The sequence below is a fragment of the Rosa rugosa genome, chromosome 6, assembly GCF_958449725.1.
Source record: "Rosa rugosa chromosome 6, drRosRugo1.1, whole genome shotgun sequence".
NCBI lineage: Eukaryota > Viridiplantae > Streptophyta > Magnoliopsida > Rosales > Rosaceae > Rosa > Rosa rugosa.
In genome coordinates this window covers 40,016,181-40,037,682 of record NC_084825.1, presented here as the reverse complement: position 1 = coordinate 40,037,682, position 21,502 = coordinate 40,016,181, and the positions used below count along the sequence as shown (strand labels likewise).

Below are 21,502 nucleotides of genomic sequence, written 5' to 3'. Positions count from 1 at the left end.
TTTGTTCATTATCCGACCATCTTCCGAATAGTATGATCCCTGGCATATACTAAACCCCAACTTTTCGATCTATACGATCCTAAAAATCGTTATATATTCATTCTGTTGCCAAAGAGTTCTGGGTTGTCTTCTCTAAACCTTCATACATTTAAAAGTTAAAACAATAGAACCGTTTGCCTCACTGCTTAAACAATCCATCCATAACCCTATAACACTCCGATTTTGTGCTCCTTGTTTATTCATACACTGAATGTACGTAGAACAATGACAAAGAACAAATTTGTTTCCAACTGCCTGGGGAAAAAATATAGTAAAGTGCCTTTCATCAGTGCCTTTCACACAATCTTTCCCTACTCCATTTCCCCTTCAATCCAGCCTATATCATAGGCTCTTCTATATTCATGACCAGTTGCTCTTCTATATTCGAAACAAGAATTCATGTTTTCAATGATATTTAAATTAAAAGTCTGATATAAGATAACATTTTCCGACAGTAAACAATCAATATTTGTATACTAGTTTATCATTAGTTTCCCTTTCAACAAGCTTTGGATGAGAACAATAATGTTAATTTTCTAAATAAGCTAACCTGGTTTTGTTCCTCCATGTTTTCTGCTAGATTGACACCAAGTCATTATCAGTCTTATCTTTAAAATTTCTTGTTCCCACGAAGCAATAGATAATACGATATGTAATTCCCTGTCTAAACCATGGAATATGGAATAGTGGTCCAAAAAACAAAGCACAGTGTATTTAGTACTTTCATGAAACTAGACACAATATCAGCAGAGAAAAACTGAGCAAACAGGACATTGTGTTCTATTCTGCTTCTTTTCTGTTGTTCAAACTAAATCTTGGAGAATTTTTTTCTTTAGTTGTAACTAATCCAAAATATTCCGGTCTTGTTATTCCTTTCCTTTTCATGATTTTCTGTGGAAAGTGGGTTAGAGAAATGTAGCAGAACACCAGGGAAAATTCAGTAAGTCATACTATGTATCGGCTTGTCTTTCGACTGGTTTGGTATGGTGGGATGAGCCTTTTCATTCCATTCTTCATCTCTGTCAACAAGATGAACTTGGTCTTCCTAGTTTTTGTTTTTCTTGATTCCAGTTTGTTTGTTTCAATTTTGTTTATTCATGAGGCATTGTCCACAGGTTTTGTTCATAAGCTGGTACTGTAATTGCTACGTTCTCTTTTTCTTAATAATAGAAGATGTGGGAGTTCTTTCTTCCGTCTCTATTTCCATCCAAAAAAAGAAAATAACAACTGCACCATTTTGTGAGTGATAATTATTTTCCCAAGATAACGGAGTCAATTTGTTTTTTTAGTCTATTGCAAATTTTCCTCAGTAACAAGATACTTTAATGCAGAAGACATGCTTGTCAAAGATGGGGATGATTTTATATGTTTCCCTCCTTTCTCTGCACTTTCAGATTAAATCTCTTCATTTGCCTTCTCCAAGTTCCACAATGACCAGCATACTATATTTGACTAGGGAGGATGACTGGAGTTTCCTTTTCTTTCTCTTTTAAACAATTGAAAGAGTAGGTGACTGATATTCTAAATGGGAGACAATAATCATGCTCCCAAATCATCTATGTCATTGTCAAAAGGATTTCACACCTTTTGTACACTTCTTTTTCACCCTTTTTCCACTGGACTTCTTTTAGAACGAGTGATTATCTTCATGAAAACAACACTTGCCTCCACAGTTCAGACACCTTAGAAAGCAAAAGATACCAACGGTTCCCCGACTTCCTCTCCTCACCTAATCCAGTTCTTGATCAACAATCATTCATACCTGCTTTGCATGCCTTTTTTCCTTCTTTTTGTTTCTCATCACCTTTTTTCCTAGTAAGTCTTAACAGAGTCTTTTAATCTAAGCTTAAAACAAATGGTCAAATGAAAAGCATGACACAGCTTTCCACCCAATGAAAGCAACAAAGGACTAAACACCAAATCCCAAACATATATATGGATCTTTACAGGCCTACTAATGATGCTAACCACAACCGCACACTTGACAGATCTACTAAAACTGATTTAACTGGTTGCCCTGCTTCTGGCATGAAAATCGTCAACCCAGATCATGCTCCAAAAGTATGAGCAACCCAACTACCAACTAGCTTAAATAAAAACCACAATGAAAAAGGAAATGTATTTAGTTTTCAGTCTCCTGACACACTAATGCTGAATTTTTTTGCTTGCCTTGTCTTAGCATCTGTACGTAATCACTTGAATAGATAAATATCTTCTTCACAGTCCGGCAAAAATCTCTGCATAGGGGGAAAAGTTAACATTTTCTCAGTCATTTTGGATTGAAAATGCATTAGTGCAGCAGATCAAATCTTAGGTGACTTACTGCCATTGATCATCGCCAAGAAGCATCATGTCATTCTCATCATCAGTAAAAACAACTGCCCATTTGTTTGCCGGACGAAGCTCTCCTTTGATCTCAAACATTTTCTCTAGCTCATTAATTAGATCATCATAACCCTTCAATGCAGTCAAGTCCACAGCACGACCAACAGCAACCCCCTGCATATGCACCTTCTCAATAGAAAAAAGAGCTCATGAGATACAACTTAAAAGTAGTGGAGTAATTCAAACAGAACCAGCAGTCTCTCTGCACATTACCTTAGTGCGAGATCTCGTTGAAACAGTGGATCCCTGCTTGCTTTGTGTCTCGATTGGTGGTATCTCTGATACAACTTGCATCTGTTCTTTTGATATTTTTGAAATATCCAGGTCCTGATCAAGTTCTGATGCAGCGGCCAGAATAGGTCCTTTCGCACCACAGCACACTGTCGTAAACATTGGCTCTCTCTCCCGGAGACGGGCAGTAATTGAGTTTGGCACATCATAACCAAACAACCGAAAACCTGAAGAAGACTCAGACTTTTTCCCTGTTTCCAGCTGGTCATGCACCGGGCCATTGCTAGGTTTTGAAGGAGGGGAGGGGAAGCTAGGTGGTGTAGACCCCATAGAACTATTCTTATTGCCCTCTTGTGAGTCTGCAAAAAGGCTTAAAGAGACATTCACCTTTGGAGAAGAAGGCCAGATGCCCTCTGCACAGATCCTTGAGCTAGAGTAGCTGCTGCCATTGCTCTCTTTCTGCCTCGGGGGCCACACAGCCTGGCTACCAGAGCTTTGGACTTCAGCAACACTGCCTAATTGAGTTGGCTCGGCAGACTGGTTTGACCCTTGATACCAGAAAGGTGAAGCAGTTGAATTGGTGGTAATTTCTACATTCCAATTGGTGTATAGAAGTCAAGACACTAGTACCACCAACAGATCCACAATTTTTTATTAAAATGAAAACTCACTGTAAGCTTTACATACCAGATGAAGCAATTTCAATAGTTTTAGGCCTTTTGCTCTTTACAACTGGTTGAGCAAGATTTAACGGAACAGAAGCTACAAATGGCTCTATCTCCCAAGGAGAAACCCTATCCGGCCTTGGTACTGTGGCATGTTCATCCCATTGAACCTGCAAGTATGAAAAGTGAGCACTTACAGAGAATATACTAATTAGCAATCCAATGAACAACTCAATAACATATCTTAACCTTCAGAGATCGCCATTTAGATTCAGACCAGTGAGGAGATAAATCCCCAACCCCTACTATAGTGCCAGTGAATCTGTCCAATTAAATTGGGCAAAAAAATTCAATCAAGTTGAGTATATTTAAAAGCGAAAGAAAACGTTAACAGCCAAAAACTTTTTACACATACCTTCTTTCCGGTGAGTCTTCCCCCTCAAATCGCATTTTAAAGCGCATGCCAACAGAAAACTTATTGTTGATGGCTTCAAGATATTTGTTTAAGCCAACAATAAATTGGCTTGTCCTGATAAAAGAAAAATTGTCAAAATATATAATCTCCAGTTATAACAACTCTTAAATTAGAGACAAAATGGAGGCATCACTCAACCTGGGCTTGTAATAGACAACAAAGAGAGTTGAGGTCATGACAGCATGAGAAGCAGTTGCAAGCACTCCAAGATGCATACTTTGGCTAGATATCACTGATGAAGGCATGGGAGTCTGTTGACGAGCAAGACGCCGAACCCCAACCCGTAGTTCCCCATTACCACCCCTGCAAACAGGAGTTTGTTAACAAAACCTAGTCTATAACAGGGCACACACACCTTAATCATAACTGTAAAACACTGTAAACAATTTGGACGGATTTACCTCAAAAACACAAATGCATCACCAGCAACCAATCTTTTGGAAGTGACAAATGTACTCCATCCTGTGGTAAGTAAATGCCTCCGCGGTTGACCTTAGGTTCAAAATTAAAGTGACGTGAGTCCAGAAATCAAAGACATACATGAAAGTTCCTAGATTGAACTTGCCTAATAAGACTGGTTCTACTTCTGGTTAATTTTTTTTCAGAATTTGACATAATCCAACTAATAAAACCAATATCCACATTCAATCATAAAGAAAGCATTTGATGTCACAAGGGATACCTCTGAAGATATGCTTAAATTTCCACTCATACCCATGAAGATCTTTGGCAACCAATTCTTGAGTTGGAGTTGCTTGGTTCATGTCCTAATGAAATGAAAACCAGAGGTGAATATGAGATAGAGAAAAAACAAAAACAAAAACACCACTAGCATGCCAAAAACAAAAATGAGAGTAAATACCAAAGGAGGCAAGCAATCATTAGCATGCTTTCGAAGAACAGAGAACCCTCCATGGGTGCTTGTATCAGAAGCTGTCAAAATCTTGCAAAACGAGTAAGTAGCCAGTTTTGGAGGCTCCGGTACACATGGATCAGGACTTGTAGGTTCACTTTGCTGTAAATACCAACCAAAAGAAGAATGAGGGAAGAAAAGAAAGAATCTTTAACATTAGTTTCTGGAACCAAAGAATTACAAAAGTTTTGGTCACAAACTATTTATGTTCTTTTGTTCCTTTTTCTTAGCAACCAACAGAGCAAGTTAGAAATAAAAACAATAAATAAGACGAAAGAAAAATATGTTTCTTACATCTGATTCTGGGTGCAAAGTGATCTGAGCATAAACCTCATCGGTTTCTCGTTCTGCCTGAAAGTTAATCAAATTTGAATAAGACCAATTTGACAGGGTATCCAAACTTGTAAAGCACATAGATGGAGATGGAAACTACGATCTGAAACACAGTACCAGTAATTGAATGTTAACCACACGACAAAGGATCTTCGAAGGTATATTAAACCGAGGGATTTGCGGATTCAGTTCTTGATTTGTTGATGCTTCCAGCTGCAAAAACCCAGCAAATTTTCAGAAAGAAAGAAAACAAAGGCAGCAGAAGAAAAGAACAGATTTTGATCCATTAGGAAACAATGTAAACACTAAAAAAAATAGAACAGCGAATTGAAAAAAAAAAAAAACTGAAGTAGCTAGCTTACTTGTTCCATATGACCCTGGGGAAAGTAGAACACTCTCTCTCCAGGACTGGGCACATCCACCAGAGGCCCTGCACATAACTTCCATAGCTCTGTATACAAAGCACCTCCAAAACCTATCATACAAAATGCACACCTCAAAATTCAGAACTATGGGCTTTAAATACTTGGTTTATGAGAAAACCCAGAAAAGAAAACAAGCTCAAAACTAGAAAGATGCAAACTTTATCATATCAAGGCCAAAACCCAACACTGTAATCTCAGTACCCAAAAATCACAGAATGAAAACAGTTTGAACATTCTTCGTTTCATTCCCCCCAACCCAACTCTCTGCTCTAACTTACCGAGCAAACCAACCCACCTGTATCGGCAGTAGCACGAGAAATAGATGAAGAGTCACACTCGCTGTGCGCCATTCAAAACAGAGCACAAACCAGCAGAGCCAACGACGACGACACCGTGCCGTACAAGACTGGAAATTTAGAATCCCAAACAAAAGAAAGGCAATGCGAAAAAGAAAAATGCTCAAACAGGGGCAGCCACAGCCTCTCCAACGCACTATGGTATTACCATAATAGCCTACCCCATTGGCGACCAGCAAGACCAAGAAAGAGGGGAAAAAGGCTAAACAGACAGGACGGTTATGCAAGCAGCCATTATTGCTAGTGCTCTGCCTGTACTACTAGCTCTCTTTTTTTTTTTCTTTTTTCTTTTTTCCCTTCCTTTTCTTTTCTAGACTAGATTTCTCTTTTTTCTCTCTAATCAGTCTGTTTCAGTTACAAACCCACTTTCTGCTTTGTCTTCTGGGCAAACCCAAAACCGCTCCTTTTGGCTTCTCTCTGTGTTAATGAGAAGCTCTCTCTCTATATATCTCCCAGATTTTTCTCTGTTTTTTTCTTGACCTGAATCAAATCCCCAAAATTGCTTCTTTATTTTTTGTTTGTGGGTGCTATTACATTTTAAAAAGAGGCCGAGTTTTTCTTTCACAACCCTTGTTGCAATTGGGATCTATCATAAGCCAAGTTGGTATATTTTATTTTCTCTAATTCTCTTATAATTGAGTGGAATCTATAGCCAAAAATATATTGTTTTGTTGTAAAGGATCAAAGGGTCACCCCACTTAGCAAGAAATAGAAAACAATGACTAAATAAGTAAGAGAAATAATTGTACTCGCTAGCATTTTCCCCACAATTTATATAAGCTTAGCGGCTAGACCTAGAGAGTTTGTGCAGTGTAGGGACTAGGATGTTAGGACTAGGATGTTAGGTGATTAATCATCATGATACAAAGAAACTCTGGACCAATTTTTATCAGCAGAACCAAAAAGAAAATCACTCTGCAGTCTACACCAATAATTGGGACCATCCCACTGTTTGTGTGAGATCTTTGGACAATGGGACACTCCAATGTTATTTTCAACAAGAGTGGAGAATACTGACACTTGGATAAAATTAAAAATACAACAACAAAAAATATACAAAAGAAAAACCCCTTGAAGTAATCAGTAAACAAAACAATTGTGATTTTTTTTATAAGAAACTTGCAACAATAGAATATAAACATACAGATTAAACAAAGAATTGATTTTGCAATAAAAGAGAATAATGGAGTTGAGGTTTTAATGACCTCATTAACATGAGTAACAACACCATTCTTTTAAGAAAATAAATGTTTGCTCGTGCAGTTTATTAAATAAAATGTTTTGGAACTCAACCCATTTTCATTTATGATATTACAAAGATTTAGGTGAGTTAAGAGGATTTCATTTCTTAAATCTTGGTTCCAATAAAGGTTCTACAGTAATTTAAAATGTTTTCAAGGTTTTTTTTTTAGAAAAGAAAAAGAAATTATAATAAGATAATTTGACATCCCACCAAGCTAAGTGACTCGTCATAAGAGCTTTCCTAATGCAATACTACACTAATATGGTAGTGATCGCAATAGAGCACAACTAAAAATAGGTGGATAATGCAAGCATCAAAGTGACATCTCAACTGTGCAAGAGAGGTCAAAAGATAGCAACCTCTCTAGGTGAGGCTCAATCTTATCGGTCTTTTTTCCTTCTTGAAATAGACGGAGCCTTGAGCTTGTTCAAAAGAAACTTTGTCTAGGTTTGCTCTTACTACCAGTCAGACAACATCTAGCTCACCAATATTGAAATCATGTTTAAATGAATATATTTAAATTGTATTTTCCTAATAACGTCCTACTTATATGTAAATTTTCACACTTGATGTCTATTTTGTGTGTCAAAAGTTCTTAATGAAGCCTAAATTGATCGAAGAAAATTCAAAACTAACAAAATAGAAGAGAACTCTAACCCTGCATAATATAGAAGAGAAAATGATAGCGTGGAAATTTTTATCAAAAAAATAAATAAATAACCCTTGAAGTGATAATAACAACTTCAATAAACACAAAAGTCACGACTGTGATTGATAGTTGTAAACCTTTGCAAAATTAGGTATAACATTCACATTAGACATGTTTTTTTTGTTTTTGGTTCTAAATAGGGTTCTTTTTTCTTTTTCTTTTTTGAGATAATATGTTAATTTTGTTTTCATAAATTACTTGTGTTTTTTTGTGTGATGACACATCTATTTCCTAGCTGAGAGCTATCGTACCAGAAAGCCTAGGAGCTAGTAATGTACGATGTATATAGGTCTCACGGGAAGCACGGAATCGAATCTGATCCGTCTGATAACGGCGGCCGAGATATTAATGCTTCCCCCCCCCCCCAGTAATCTATAATCGTAACGAAGACTAACGGCGTCTATTCCCGTTGCCTTCTTTTCCTGTCCTCGTCGTGGCAGGCAAATTGTATTGGCTCGTGTAAACCCGGCAGAGAATTTATATTCCTTTCTTTACCCTCGTAAACCCCTCCTTATTACGCCCCTTGCCACTACGCGCCGATGTCACTGCACGCGTGTTAAGCACTTGCTAAAAAAAGCGCGTGAGACTGCAGAGACCCGTTCCGATCTGTTTGGGTGGTCCTTCTCCCGAAGATTAAAAATAATAATAATAATAAAATAAATAGAAACTTGGTATTCGGCCCCACGGGACACGTCATAGTGGTAATGCTCATTAAGCTTAGCCACGTGGTGTGTCGGTTCCGTACCGACGTGTCGTGAACCTACTAGTTTTTCCTCTCCGATACAGAACATTTTGTTTCCAAGTCCTTGAACAATGTGAACCATTTACCAAGTAAACACCCCTTTTGAAAAGTAAAAAATCAAACCTAAACTTGCTTAGAGCAACTCCAACAGATTCCCTATATTTTGATTTTTCTCTACTTTAGGGAAAAATAAGCATCTTTTGCTCTAACAGATTCCCTATAACTATCTCTATTTTAGGGAAAATGAGGAAAGAGAAAACCAAATTTCCTATATTTACAGCAAACTCTAAAATTTTATAGAAGAATATGGAGATTTTAGAGATTGTTGTAAAATAGGAAATCTGTTGGAGTTGGAAAAGAAAAAGAGGCTAAAGCTTTGATTTTTGTTTCCCTATAATACATAAATTATAAGGAAGCTGTTGGAGTTACTCTTACTAGTTTTACTGTCTCGTTGAACTTATTTACTATTGGAACTATTAACTAGCTATGAAGCTAAATAGGATAGTCTTACACTCCTACTATAGAAGGTCAGGCATTTTCAAATGTAGTCACAAAACTAGCTCGACTACACTGTATGTGTTTCTCTTCTTATTTTTAGTCAGAATGCTCGAAAACATAAGTAAACTGGGAAAGTCAGTTTGGTCTGACCTGAGTACTTCAAAAACTCAACCTAATCAAGCCTCCCATCTTCTTTCTCATTCCTCTGATTCATTCTTCACTTTTTTTTTTTTTTCAAATCCTGATTCATTCTTCTTCATCTAATCTTCGATTCTCCCTATCAAATTGTCAGTTAAAATATTATGGAGATTGAGATAAGAACCATTTGAATCACAGAACAATTCTAGCTAGATCATGATCTTGGCAATGTATGTTCACTAGATCTCTGAATCAGGAAAATTGGTCCTCGACATCACTGAATTTATCTTTGTCACTCCACTCACTTGTATGGACCCATAACTGAACAAATTGATCTACAACTTATCTTATACTATTATGAGTAAATCTGGTAACTCGTTGAAATACATTTATCAATATGAATCAAATGTAATTCCATCTAATTTATATGATGCAAAATTACTTACCTATCGTTTCAAAAAAAAAAATATTACTTGGGCAAATGGGAGCTGGATATTCAAAGGTCCAGCATTCGATCATCCGCTTGTGAAAAAACACCTCTTGGGGAGAGGTTTATCCAAATCAGATCTTGATTCGGAGTGGTAGCATACTCTGCCACCATTTTTTATATATAAAAAAAAAAAGTATCAAATTGATAAAAATAAAAAACATAAAAAGCAGTAAGGTAAAGAATATTTTTTCATAAAGATAACACTGAAGCATAACGGAGTTTGTCATGTAAAAATGTAAATTTCAATACAGTGAAGTAAGTAACTAGCGAATGAGTGACTAATAGTACTAGTAAATTGAAAGTACAACATGGTTCATATCCTTAAGAAGTGAAGGCGACCTCCCCCCTTGAGAATTCAGGTTTCTGAATGGATTACCTAATACATCATTTAGAATTTGAAACCGAAACACCATCGAGCTTGGAAGATTCAACCCACGATTATCTACTACCCGAGCTTTAGTTTCTAACCACTCAACATGGAATGATGTCGTCAGACCTACAGTAAAAATCGATGAAGATGAAACCAAAACTCTAGAAACCTCACCATCGAGCCCACCGTTAAACCACCATGTCTAGGTCTTGGATGCACTCTATACTCACCTGCACCACCCGAAACATGTCTAGGTAGATTCGCCGATGCCAATTAACCTCTACAGGGTTGTTGTAGTTGCAATCACACGCACCCCAATTAGCTTATTGTAAAGAAAAAAGACTTCTGCCTCCATTAGGTAAGCTTAAACATGCGAGTCCGTCAGATCATACTAAAAACATCCAATTCAACTTGTGCCCATATTACAAGCAACATGGGTATCATACTAAATTGATCCGTCATGAGCGCTGCACTGCGAAGAGATTCAGAGCACCGATGTGCACTTACACCAACAGAAATAGACAGCTAGATAACTTCATGTGCACTGTTTGGTTATTAAAAAGAAAAAACAACAAACACCAATGACTATAATAACCTAATAGATACTGGATCACTTACATTATTAGTGTATAGAAGAATTTTTATTAAATTAACTATTGATTTTTATTTCATGAGTAAATAATCACAAATCTCTTAATGACTTGATAACCCCATGCATGACCAAAAAATTAGTCTTTGTAAGATGTTGGGGTGGCCCAGTTTTAAATTTGATGCTTTTGGAACACCACCACAGACATGTACACCGCATGCATGATTCATATGTTGTTTGTGCATTTGAGTGTTTGACCCAGACGTGAGGAGGGGAGTGCAGCAGAGCTTTGAAGGGAATCACCCTTGGTTTCTAAACTATTTATCTAGTCTAATTTGGACTTGTAATGACTAATGAGAACCATTGTCTCCAAAGCAAAGCACTAATTGTATTAAATATTATCACACGGAGAAGATTAGCTTAAGCAGTGAGAGATGGGGAAAGGTTCCTCGGATTTGTGTATAATTAGTTATTTTTGTCAATTTTTATGTTGAGTTCGTATGATCCATTGTACCACTAGTTACAAGAAATGACCAGATTGTGTCAATTAGGTGATAACCCGCTCTTCAAATATCAATTGTACGTCTCCATTTCCTTAGAAAAAAAAAATGGTGAGTGATGATTATCACTCTAAGAATTTAGAGACTCAAAGGTAAAATAAATACATGTGCTCGAGACATTTTAGTACATTGAATTATTTTAAACCATTCAATAAAAAAAAAATTAAATGAACCTAAAATAAAATTTGCATATCACAATAGCTGAAATGTTCCAATTAATAATCTTCTTCTACAATAGAGAAATTGAGTAAGAGATAGTTGTAGGCACTATTTAATAAATTATAAATATATAAATATTTCATGCACGTACCCTTTGTTCCAAAGAATAATGTGATTATAATGTGAGTATGTTTAAGAACAAACTTTAGACTAAAACTACACATGAAGATTTGATTCTTGCTTTGCATCTTTTCAAACATTAAGCAAGTTTTTTTCTTTCTTTCTTTTTTTTTTGACCCAAACCGTTTCCTTCCTCCACCCTCACTAATAAGGGGAAAAAAATAAGGAAAAAGAAAATCCCTTTGACACTTTGATGTAGAACAAAGGAAGCAATGCCATGCCAAACACGATGTAGAACAAAGGAAGCAATGCCATGCCAAACACAATAATTAATTCTAGTTATTTGAGAATCCATTATTTAGGATATGAATGTTTTGATCAAAAGGCATATTTTAAGCTTAAAAGAACAAAATGACTCTTGCTCACCTCTTAAGGATCACTTAGATATCAAGGGTTAATGTCACCATCATACACATACAATTACTCCAATCAGAATACATAAAACAAAATTAAATTAACTTATCGTATAATAATCTTATCTATCTCATTTGTATAGATTCCATTTAGATTGGAGATTAGATCCCTTAAAATTGACAAAATAAAGTTGTAACATTGATTATTTGGTGACTAATGCTAACAAGATGGCTTCTTTTGACCTCTCCTAAGCATCTCCTTTGCTCTCTATTATTTCTTTTCCTAAAAAGATTGGGTATCTTGGAAGAATCTTTCAACTGTTCCCGTTACTTTGGGTTAGGCTGATGCTAAGCAGCTAAAGTTAAAGGGTATATGTGTGTGACATGTGAGAGAGAGAGAGAGTGACTTCCCTCTAGGGGATGTACCCTCCTTGTGTGACATTAATTATTGTGAAAATACATGATTGGTGGGACAATTGATATTGAATGCAAACCCCATGTGGAGACCAATTCTGGTTATGTTTCTTTATTGCCCTAAACCTTAACACATTATGAGGTACTTGGGTACCTTACTCCTTTACTTCTTTTCATTTTTCTCCAACCTAGATTTTAGCACTATTTGGACTAGGTTAACCCTACATAGAATAATTAAGTAGTCAAGTTTAGTTAGTTAATTTGGCGCCTATATGTAATTTGAGGAGAGAGATAGGCATCCGTTTGAAGTTATAATTCATGTTAAAACATGTGAAGACTAAAGACAAGCATGAGTAGCTGAACTATGCTGGTCCAATACCACAGTGAAAAGAAAAATTAATATGCAAAAGCTTGGTTCAAATAATGAGCATTCTCAATCGTACTATTCTTTTTTCTTTTCTTTTTTTAATTTTAACAAAATGCTAGAAAGTTCTTTCTTATATTTTCACTCAAGAAAAAAAAGAAATTCATTTCTTATGTTGCTTAAACCATTTTCTAGTTGTACCAAAGATGTATCCTTTCATTCAATGGCAAGATATCGTTGTTGCCCAAGTATAGCATATGGTGGGATTCACAAGCATGGGCATTATTATTTTTCTTTTTTCTTTTTTCACTATGGTTATTCTTGTCAACAAAGACATGGTCCCATCACTCCCATGTTAGTTATGTTAGCATTTACAAAAAAAAAACGGATGAAGAATGAACATGGATGACGTTGCTTTTTTATATTTTTCCCGACAAGGGTTGGTGAATTTTCAAAATTGAAAGTAGAGGAAGTGATTTGTTGTTGAGGACAAACTATAGGGTAGTAAAATATACGTTACCTTTTTTTTTTTCTAACCTACTGATGAATTTAAACTTTCATTTACGGATCAAAGCATATTTAGACCATTTTTATCATCATATATATCTTCTTTACATGCAAAAATTAACGAGTAAAAATAATACAATGCAAAGTTGCCATTAAAATTCACACAGTGAGATTGTGAGACTCTTTTCAACAGTTATCTTGACCTCTTGTATGAGAACCCATATGACCATATAGGGGAAAATAAAGGTCTTATTATTTTTTGGACATTCGGGAAATGTAGGTATATAATATTCTCTAACCTCTCATATGGATCGATGATTCATGAATCTATTGTCATCTTATTTTCATATGAGGATGATGAGAATTATAGAATATGACTAGTAGAAGTCCACCACTGGAGAACAATCAAGTGCAAGGTCTTTGGTCAGTTCTCCAACAGTTTAGTTTTTATTAAGACTTGTCTAAAATTCTCAACGCTCCTGACTAAAAACAGAAGTAAATTGCTGGACAATTTTGGATAATGTTATCTTTTTCTCTATTGGATATTTAGGGTTGTTGGGTTGTCCACCGTTCTGTTTCCATCATGCACCATAAATACCTTGGAGCATTTACAACCTTTTTTCGTTGAAACACATAGTGAGCCATAGAGATATAGATGGCAAAGGATTGTTCAAATTAGGTAAACTCACCTCTAAGTAGGCTAGTAGGTTAGCAAAAATGGGATTGGTCATTGGAAATGGCCTTTGGACCATCAATTCAGTGATGATGGTGAGTCTAGGTTTATCAGCATAGATAGGGACCATTGGCCATATGGTGGGGGTACCCAAAAGACATGACAATCATAATTTTTTTTCCTAGGAGCAAGTCACCCGTTGGGTTACCGAGTCACCTACTATTCACTGTTTTTTAGTGTATATTTTTATTCTCTGGGTCACGAAATATACTGTGTCCGTGACCCAGGGCACAAAATACACTGTGCAGGTCACCATGGTGACCCAGTTGGTGAAATTAACACTAAAAAACAGTGAATAGTGGGTGACCTGATGACCCAACGACTGAATTTGCTCATGTACCAATATTTGGGATTGGACAAGGCTTATTTGGGATTGGTAAGAACCTCCATTTGACACTTAATATGATACAGTTTATGTCAACCATTCACTAATTAATCCTCCAAAAAGAATCCTAATTATCTTTAGTGGATGTCAGTTGAGCAGCCCAGCAAAACTGACAGCATTCCTAATTTTTATTATCACTTACACATTTGTTTTAACATCACTTGGTGCTTGTGCAAGAAATTCATTGGCTGATGAAAAACCCAGTTATTGTTTCATTTCAATGGGGGAAAGGGGGGGAACCTTTTGATTTTGGTCCACTGACTTCACATTTTTCTTTTATTTTTCAAAAGGGTCATAGGCCATTGGGCTCAAACAGTCAAACCTAGGCAGCACTCATGGGATGGAAGACTGGGTCTCCATCCGCCAATGAGATGGGGTGTCTTGTCCTATAGGAGGTTATGGACCTTGAGAGGTATAAACAATGGGGTATAAAACAACTGTCTCACAAGCTTTCCATAGGTGATGGGAGTATTTTACTTTGTTTTCTCTTTTATGGATCGAATGTTCTAGTATTGAATAAGAAAGATTGTTTATAATGCTAACAACAACAATAGTTAGATTTTACAAATCTTGTGCAAAACTTTAGTAATCTGGCAACAACCAATAGCATTTGCAACAAGATCTTGAACCAGTTAAGGAACCGCAGATTGCGCAAAAACTATTGTGCTCCAGATGCAGTGCACTAATACAATATGGCAAAGCATAGGAACCCCAGAAACAAGTTTGATGATAGGCCCCTTGCATATATTTCATGAGTGCTGAAAACATGCGCCCACTACAATCTAAAAAAAATTAACTAAAGCTTCCAATTTTCTTCTCCCACTATATTAAAACTTAATACTGGGAAAGCACAGGAGGAATCCTTCTAGCCCAAGTTAACAAATTATGTCGGCTTCAACTAAGGCAGAAAGATTACTCGATTTTGGTAGAAACAAGAAAATTATACCAAACTTACTCACTTTAACCAACTGAGATGTCATTAACATTAAAATTATAGCGATGCAATAATGTATACATGCAATAATATTGGACAAAAGCAAGTTTACATGACAACAACATATGCAGACAACAGAGGACTTGAAGAAATTCCCATGATGATGTAATAACAATTAACCACTGGGTGATTGCTATGCATGGAAGACTGACTCTGAAAAGTGTAACCAAAAATCTCATATCATATCTGCAGAACATCTTAGGAGTTGCAGAGATGACGGTAATCTCATCTACAACCGTTGACTAAGAGACAGTAATGGTTGCTCACAAATGCATGCTGACGGAGATTCAATGAAGATAAAATGCCCTCATCTTCATAGCCACATGAAGTCCTGAAAGTTCACACACAACCATTAGATAATTTATTGTAGCAGCAGTTATTAAATTTTGATTTAACAGGAACAAAAGAAGTAGAAAAAAAGTTATCTAAAGGGGACTAGTAAATAAGTGCATTAACCTAACTGGCTTAGAAGGTTAATGAAATTATCTCTGACATGCAATAACAAAAACTTCTACATGCACTTGACAAATTGAACTATATCCGAGGTAGACACTCACTTGTAACAGCATATATGTTGAACGTTGATAGATAAATAAAGACAAATATGCTAGAGCTTAGGAAAAAGTACAGCAGATTTCAGATGTTCCGGATACCTAGAGGACCAACTAGACAACCACTTGAACATATTGGTGTAAACCCCTGAATACCGAACCAGCAAGGCCAAATATCTGCCACTACAAGACACATCTAAACAAAGAAGATCCTAGTCCAAGAAATGCATACAACATGATCTCCCATAATTACATATCTCTAGTTAACAGTAATTAAGAGCACTATATATTAGGCAAATAAAATTTTAAAGAAAGCGCATGTTCAACCAGAGCTCTGTCGCTTTCAGTTCCCCAAATGAAACTTGAGCAAACAGATTTCTCCATAAGCACAATAATCTAGAAGATGACTTTTTTTTTTTTTGGCCAGTTCAGATTTAACTTCAGACCTACACTCATTACTTTCAGATTTTGAGCATGTGGTCTTAGCACTACTTTCGTAGACTGTAGTTTTGTAGATTTAACTTCCTTACATGTCTCCCGAAATCATTAAACTCAAATGTCCTTGAGTTACTGTTTATACCTCAATACAGCAACTCTGCCTTTTTTTTATTACCAGCACTTAATCTACCAGTGTTCGATTAGATACTGTTACTTTCTCTTGTACCATAGTAATATTAACTGATCAAATCATTGAATTATTTATTTCCCTTGAAATCTCTTCAATGTTTACACACAGATCTACTGTACTTCCAGGTAAACATATACTTTCAAGCTATTGATTACTGCAGTACCACCCTTCTAATCTATAGCTTTTCCCAAGAATACTATGTTTTGTTATCCACTTCTAACCTGTAGTTTCTGAAGTGGCAATATTTAATACATAAAACAAATGCACACATGTTAGTATACCAATGAAAAAAACATTACTAAGATATACACCATTTATACACACATAAATTGTGAATACACTTCACAGAAATATGAAATATATCAATTTGAAAAAAAAATTATAAATGAAGAATAGATAAAGTTAACAAGGTCATACCAATGAAAAGGGATGGATTAAAATTTCAAAGAGAATGGGAAAGAATAACGACAAAGACGGGATACAATAGACATTCTTATGCTAGAAACAAACCAACAAAGCAACACCTTTCGATATCAGAACAGATCAGACTCACAGTCTACAACAGACTCAACTTTAAGCCTCATTGTGTTTCACGTATTTATGCTACATATTATGGCCAAAACTAAATATCAACACAAATAGTTCCAGATTGTAATCAAGACATGCTCCATACTTATCCATCAGAAGCAATAGAAAATCGTGCATAATCAAAAAGCAAAGAAGAAGTTTGCAGTTTTATACTCACTTAAACAATTTGGCAGTTATAAGAGTTGCAGAGACGAAGTAGTTCTGCCTGATTGGTTGGTTCAACATATTGACTGATGATTTGAGGGTATCTGCCTGGGGAAAGCGCAGAAAGCCTAGCCAATGAAGTCACCAAAAATTCCTTTGCATCTCTTATATCTTTCAGCGGATCATCCTCAGTCTTCCCAGCATTGTGCAGCCGAATAAAGGTGGCGGAATATCCAACATTTTCTGAAAATTCAGGCATTTCAGGATCCTCTTCAACCCTGTCCTGCTCTGTTCGTGAAAGAAGGGTTACAATGCTGTTAAGCAGTTTCCCCCAGTGCTCAACGGCTGCAGCATCCAGAAGCATTTGAGATTCACACAGAAGTCGGGTTGATGCAACTGCAGTCAACTTAGTCTCAATGACTCCTGTAATAAGCGTAAGATTAGGTATCCAAAACTGCCCCAAGATCATCAGAAATAGGTTGGCCTGAATGCCATTCACTGAATCGACAAGGTTTGTAGAGCCATGTTTGACCAGAAAGAGTGACATAAAAATCAATAGACACTTGATAAACTTTCCTGTCTGCCTGCTTTGGAGAACTGTGAAAAGTGCACTCCAAATCTGACCAATGTAAGGCGCAATCACATTAAAATCAAGGCTCTCAACAACAGTATTTAGCACATAGAAACCTTGTTCATCAGTACTACGGGCTGAGACAAGCTTATTGGAAATCTCAAGGACCTGTCTCAACCTGCCCTCTTGGTTGAGCTCATGGGGTGCCTTCTGAAGGAATGCTTGAAGCAAACGCACAAGAGCAGGGACATTGGAAGCCTTTCTCCACAAGTCAGGAGACAACAGCATTGGAAAAATCTGCATGTAACTCTGTGGAATGGGTGGCCTGTTCAACTCAACAAGTTGAGCCAGTAGCTGAAGTGCATAAGGATAGAACTCTTGCACATCTTCGACCAATATCTTCTGGATACTGGGGAAAAGGTTTATCTCAAAAATCGATATGAGAGAGGCATCCTTGCCACATGCTCGTTTCACAAGGACAGCCACAGACTCAAAAATATAGTGGTTAAATACTGGATTCTTGGGGTTTTCACAAGCTTTGTTGAGTATTAATGTCAACCCAGTAATACAAGGTCCAACAATCTCACGGGATATGTCTGCAACCCCGAGAACTCGCATAATACACTTCATCACATATTGATTTTCCTCAGATTCTGGAACCTTCAAAGCCTCAAAGAGGTTGGTCATCAGTTGTGGCAGCACTGGAGAAATATCTACTGAAGTATATCTTGCTTGTCCACCCTCATCCTTTACCAGCAAAAGCTTCTCAATACAACTTGCAGCATAAGAGTGAACTACATTGGACTCTGCACGAAGGAAGCGAATCAAATCTGGAAAAAATTGTAATGTCATAGGCTTTGGTATATGATTCCGGAACATTGTGAAAAATTTCAATGCGCCCGCCTTAAGCATTGGATATCCATTCACATCCTGACTCTGCAGTTCTGGAACAATCACTGTCCCAAAGAAGTTCTGAACATCAACAAGATCAGTCGTAACAGAAGTGCCACCAGCCCTCTTAGTAGCAAGTGATACAACCAAGTATATTGCGCAGTCCTTATCCTTCCAATTCTCAGATGGGTTTGCGGCAAAAGAGGTCAGCAAATTCTGTATCTGTACAGAAACCAAGTTGGTAACCTGTGGTTTATAATTGGTAGCAATCCCTTTAAGAAGCTCACAAGCAATCCTCCTCCTGGTATCGAGATCACTGCCTTCCATATCCCTCCTGATGAACTCAATGTAGTTCATGTCAAACAGTTCCTCATCCTCATCCCTCAACCTCACATTCGGGATCACAATGCCCTGACAAATCTGGGGTATCACTCCGTCACCAGCAAACAGATTATGATGCACACTTGTGCTAACAGTAGTCAAGAACTTAATAGCTGTAACGGCTAGCTGATCACGGCTCGATGCCTGAGAGACAGTTGTTAACAAATTCCACACAGCCAGCGCAAAACCATTCAAGTAAGCTTGAAACTCTTCCTCATTCTTCTCCATATAAAGGTTAATATTCTCACACACCGCTGCGCGCAACTCATCCACCACCGCAAGCCCATCAGCACTATTCTCAAGCGCTGGATAACTATTGGCTAGATATTTCCTTTGCTCAGTCATCCACTCATTCATATGGTCCTCGAAAAACTCAGGCAACTCCTGAAAATTCAACGAGAAGAAAATCCTACAGCACAACCTCTGAGACTCAAACAGAGGCTTGAGCGCCGCCGCATTACCTCCGCCGGCATTGGCGGCAGACTCAATCAAATTAGCCGTTTTCAAGAAAATTTCCAATAGGGTTCCGGCGAAATTATCCAAACAGTATTTCAAATCATACAAAAGATCATTGGTCTTGTACTCATACCGAAATTTCTTAAAAATAGAGTTAGCAGTGCCGAGAATACCGTTAACGGAAGCATAGTCGCCGGTCTGGGAAGCCTTGTGGAGGCTTCCGATGAGCTCGGGGAGCAGAGTGGGCCAGAGCCTGGGGAAATCGTGCTTGCCGATGAGGACTAGGGCTTCGCTGAGCTGGCCCTGGATTTTGGGGGTGGCGTTGAGCATGAGCGTCACGATTAGGGCTTTGATCTGGTCCTTCTCGGCGTCGAGGATCTTGGGCTCGTCGGAGTTGGGGGCGGGGGCCCACCGGGCCTTGAGGTGGTTCTTGAAGTTGACGGAGGCGGCCTGGCAGATCTCCTCGGCGACTTTGGGCTCGGCGACGAGGCGGAGCACGGCGAGGCCGTAATTGGGCTTCTGGGAGAAATCGGCGAGTATGGCCTCGGCTTGGCGGCGAGGTTCCGGCGAGGGAGAGAGGGTGTTGACGAAGCACTGAGAGAGAGTGTGGAGGTCCTGGGGGTTCCACTCCATCGTTGAAAGAGAGAGAGAGAGAGGTTAGGGTTTTTGTGTTGACGGCTAGGGTTTTATGAGGTTCTTTTGATCGGATATGTAGAACTAGGGTTTATGTGGCGAGCTTTGGCGGGAGGAAAAGAGGAGAATTCCGGTGGTGGATTTGAAAAGGGTTTAGGTCTGAAGAACCCCCCCAACACACCTTATAGGGATGGTTTCGCCTACGCTCCCATTCGTTAAACGATGTCGTATTAGGACTTTGAAGAAGGTCGGTTCAATATGTATATGTAAGGGAAGTATTTCAAAAGGGGCAAAATTCTTTAAAAGAGGAAGATTTTGGGCTTCTCTTTTGCCCAAGTAAGGTTATCGGGCTAAATATATGGGTAGTTGGGTCTATTTTGTAGGTTTTGGTCCATTGTTTAGATTTTGAAACATAAAGTGATCACGGCGGCCCAACCCGTTAAGCAATCCTAAAGGTTTGGTGTTGGTGGTGGGTTAGTCACTTGGATGGCCACCTAATTCAATGTTGATATGAAAGAGATAGGCCAATTCAATGAGGAGCGAAGAGAGGTTGGAACCCTCGGCTAAAGGTGCTAATCGACTGTCTCGCCCGCATGCCGACCCATGAATTCTTTAGAATTCATGGGTCGGCAGGTCGGGCGAACGGAAGCCATCGAACCACCGACACAAGGATTTTTAGTCCTTTGCTCTAACCCGTTGAGCTACCTAAACAACTGAAAGTTGTCAACTGTTAACCGAGCTAAACTTTTTGGGTAAAAGAAAAAAAAAATCATTAACAACTATTTTAGTGCTAGTGGAGTTTGGTTGGTATCATAATGGTGTGATGAGCTATGAAACTCATATATCAATCGGTCAAGTCCTCGTTAGCTCTGCAAGCTTTGAATAACACATTGAAGAGTTGTGGAGCATGTTCGTGTAACTGAGGTTTGCTTTCTTTCCCCTCTATTGTAAACCAACTTCATAATTACTAAAGGATGCGGAATTTGGAAGAAAAATTTACGAGTAGCATAAGACAAACAACACAACCCAACTCATTCGGTAACAATCATACTCACAACCCAAGTACAAGTTGTACCGTACAACATATGGCAAAATATTACATTTTTTGTCGAAATAGCTAGCTTTTTTAGAGTTCAATTATAGGGCGACACAAAATAAGACTAGTCCAAATCAAACTTGTTAACTTCATTTTTGCAATCTTGTTGGGACAACACCTATAGTGCTTTGTAGATATCATATCTTAACATTTTAATTGTTTTTGTGTTGATATGGTGTCTATTATTCTAAACTCGTTTTACATACTAACTAAAACCTATATTCAGACAATTTTTTTGACATAAACACAATATCAATACTGCATAAAATCATTTTTGTACGTAAAATCTCACAATATATGGTCACACTCCTAG

At 37.6% G+C, this 21,502-nt stretch overlaps 2 protein-coding genes across 2 annotated transcripts; both read right to left on the bottom strand.

The window, feature by feature from the left end:
• Positions 1 to 1,949: 1,949 nt before the first annotated feature.
• On the bottom strand, positions 1,950 to 6,289 carry LOC133715411 (auxin response factor 18). The gene is made up of 14 exons (XM_062141899.1): positions 5,762 to 6,289; positions 5,404 to 5,516; positions 5,159 to 5,254; positions 5,003 to 5,059; positions 4,658 to 4,810; positions 4,478 to 4,562; positions 4,197 to 4,287; positions 3,934 to 4,098; positions 3,736 to 3,849; positions 3,570 to 3,642; positions 3,343 to 3,490; positions 2,638 to 3,245; positions 2,363 to 2,550; positions 1,950 to 2,276 (listed from the first exon to the last, which is right to left on the bottom strand). The coding sequence occupies exons 1-14, from the start codon at positions 5,814 to 5,816 to the stop codon at positions 2,162 to 2,164; spliced, it is 2,061 nt and encodes a 686-aa protein (XP_061997883.1). The 5' UTR covers positions 5,817 to 6,289; the 3' UTR covers positions 1,950 to 2,161.
• An 8,926-nt stretch (positions 6,290 to 15,215) lies between these two features.
• On the bottom strand, positions 15,216 to 20,304 carry LOC133714149 (exportin-2). Its single transcript, XM_062140218.1, has 2 exons — positions 17,175 to 20,304; positions 15,216 to 15,581 (listed from the first exon to the last, which is right to left on the bottom strand). The coding sequence occupies exon 1, from the start codon at positions 20,091 to 20,093 to the stop codon at positions 17,175 to 17,177; it is 2,919 nt and encodes a 972-aa protein (XP_061996202.1). The 5' UTR covers positions 20,094 to 20,304; the 3' UTR covers positions 15,216 to 15,581.
• Positions 20,305 to 21,502: the final 1,198 nt, after the last annotated feature.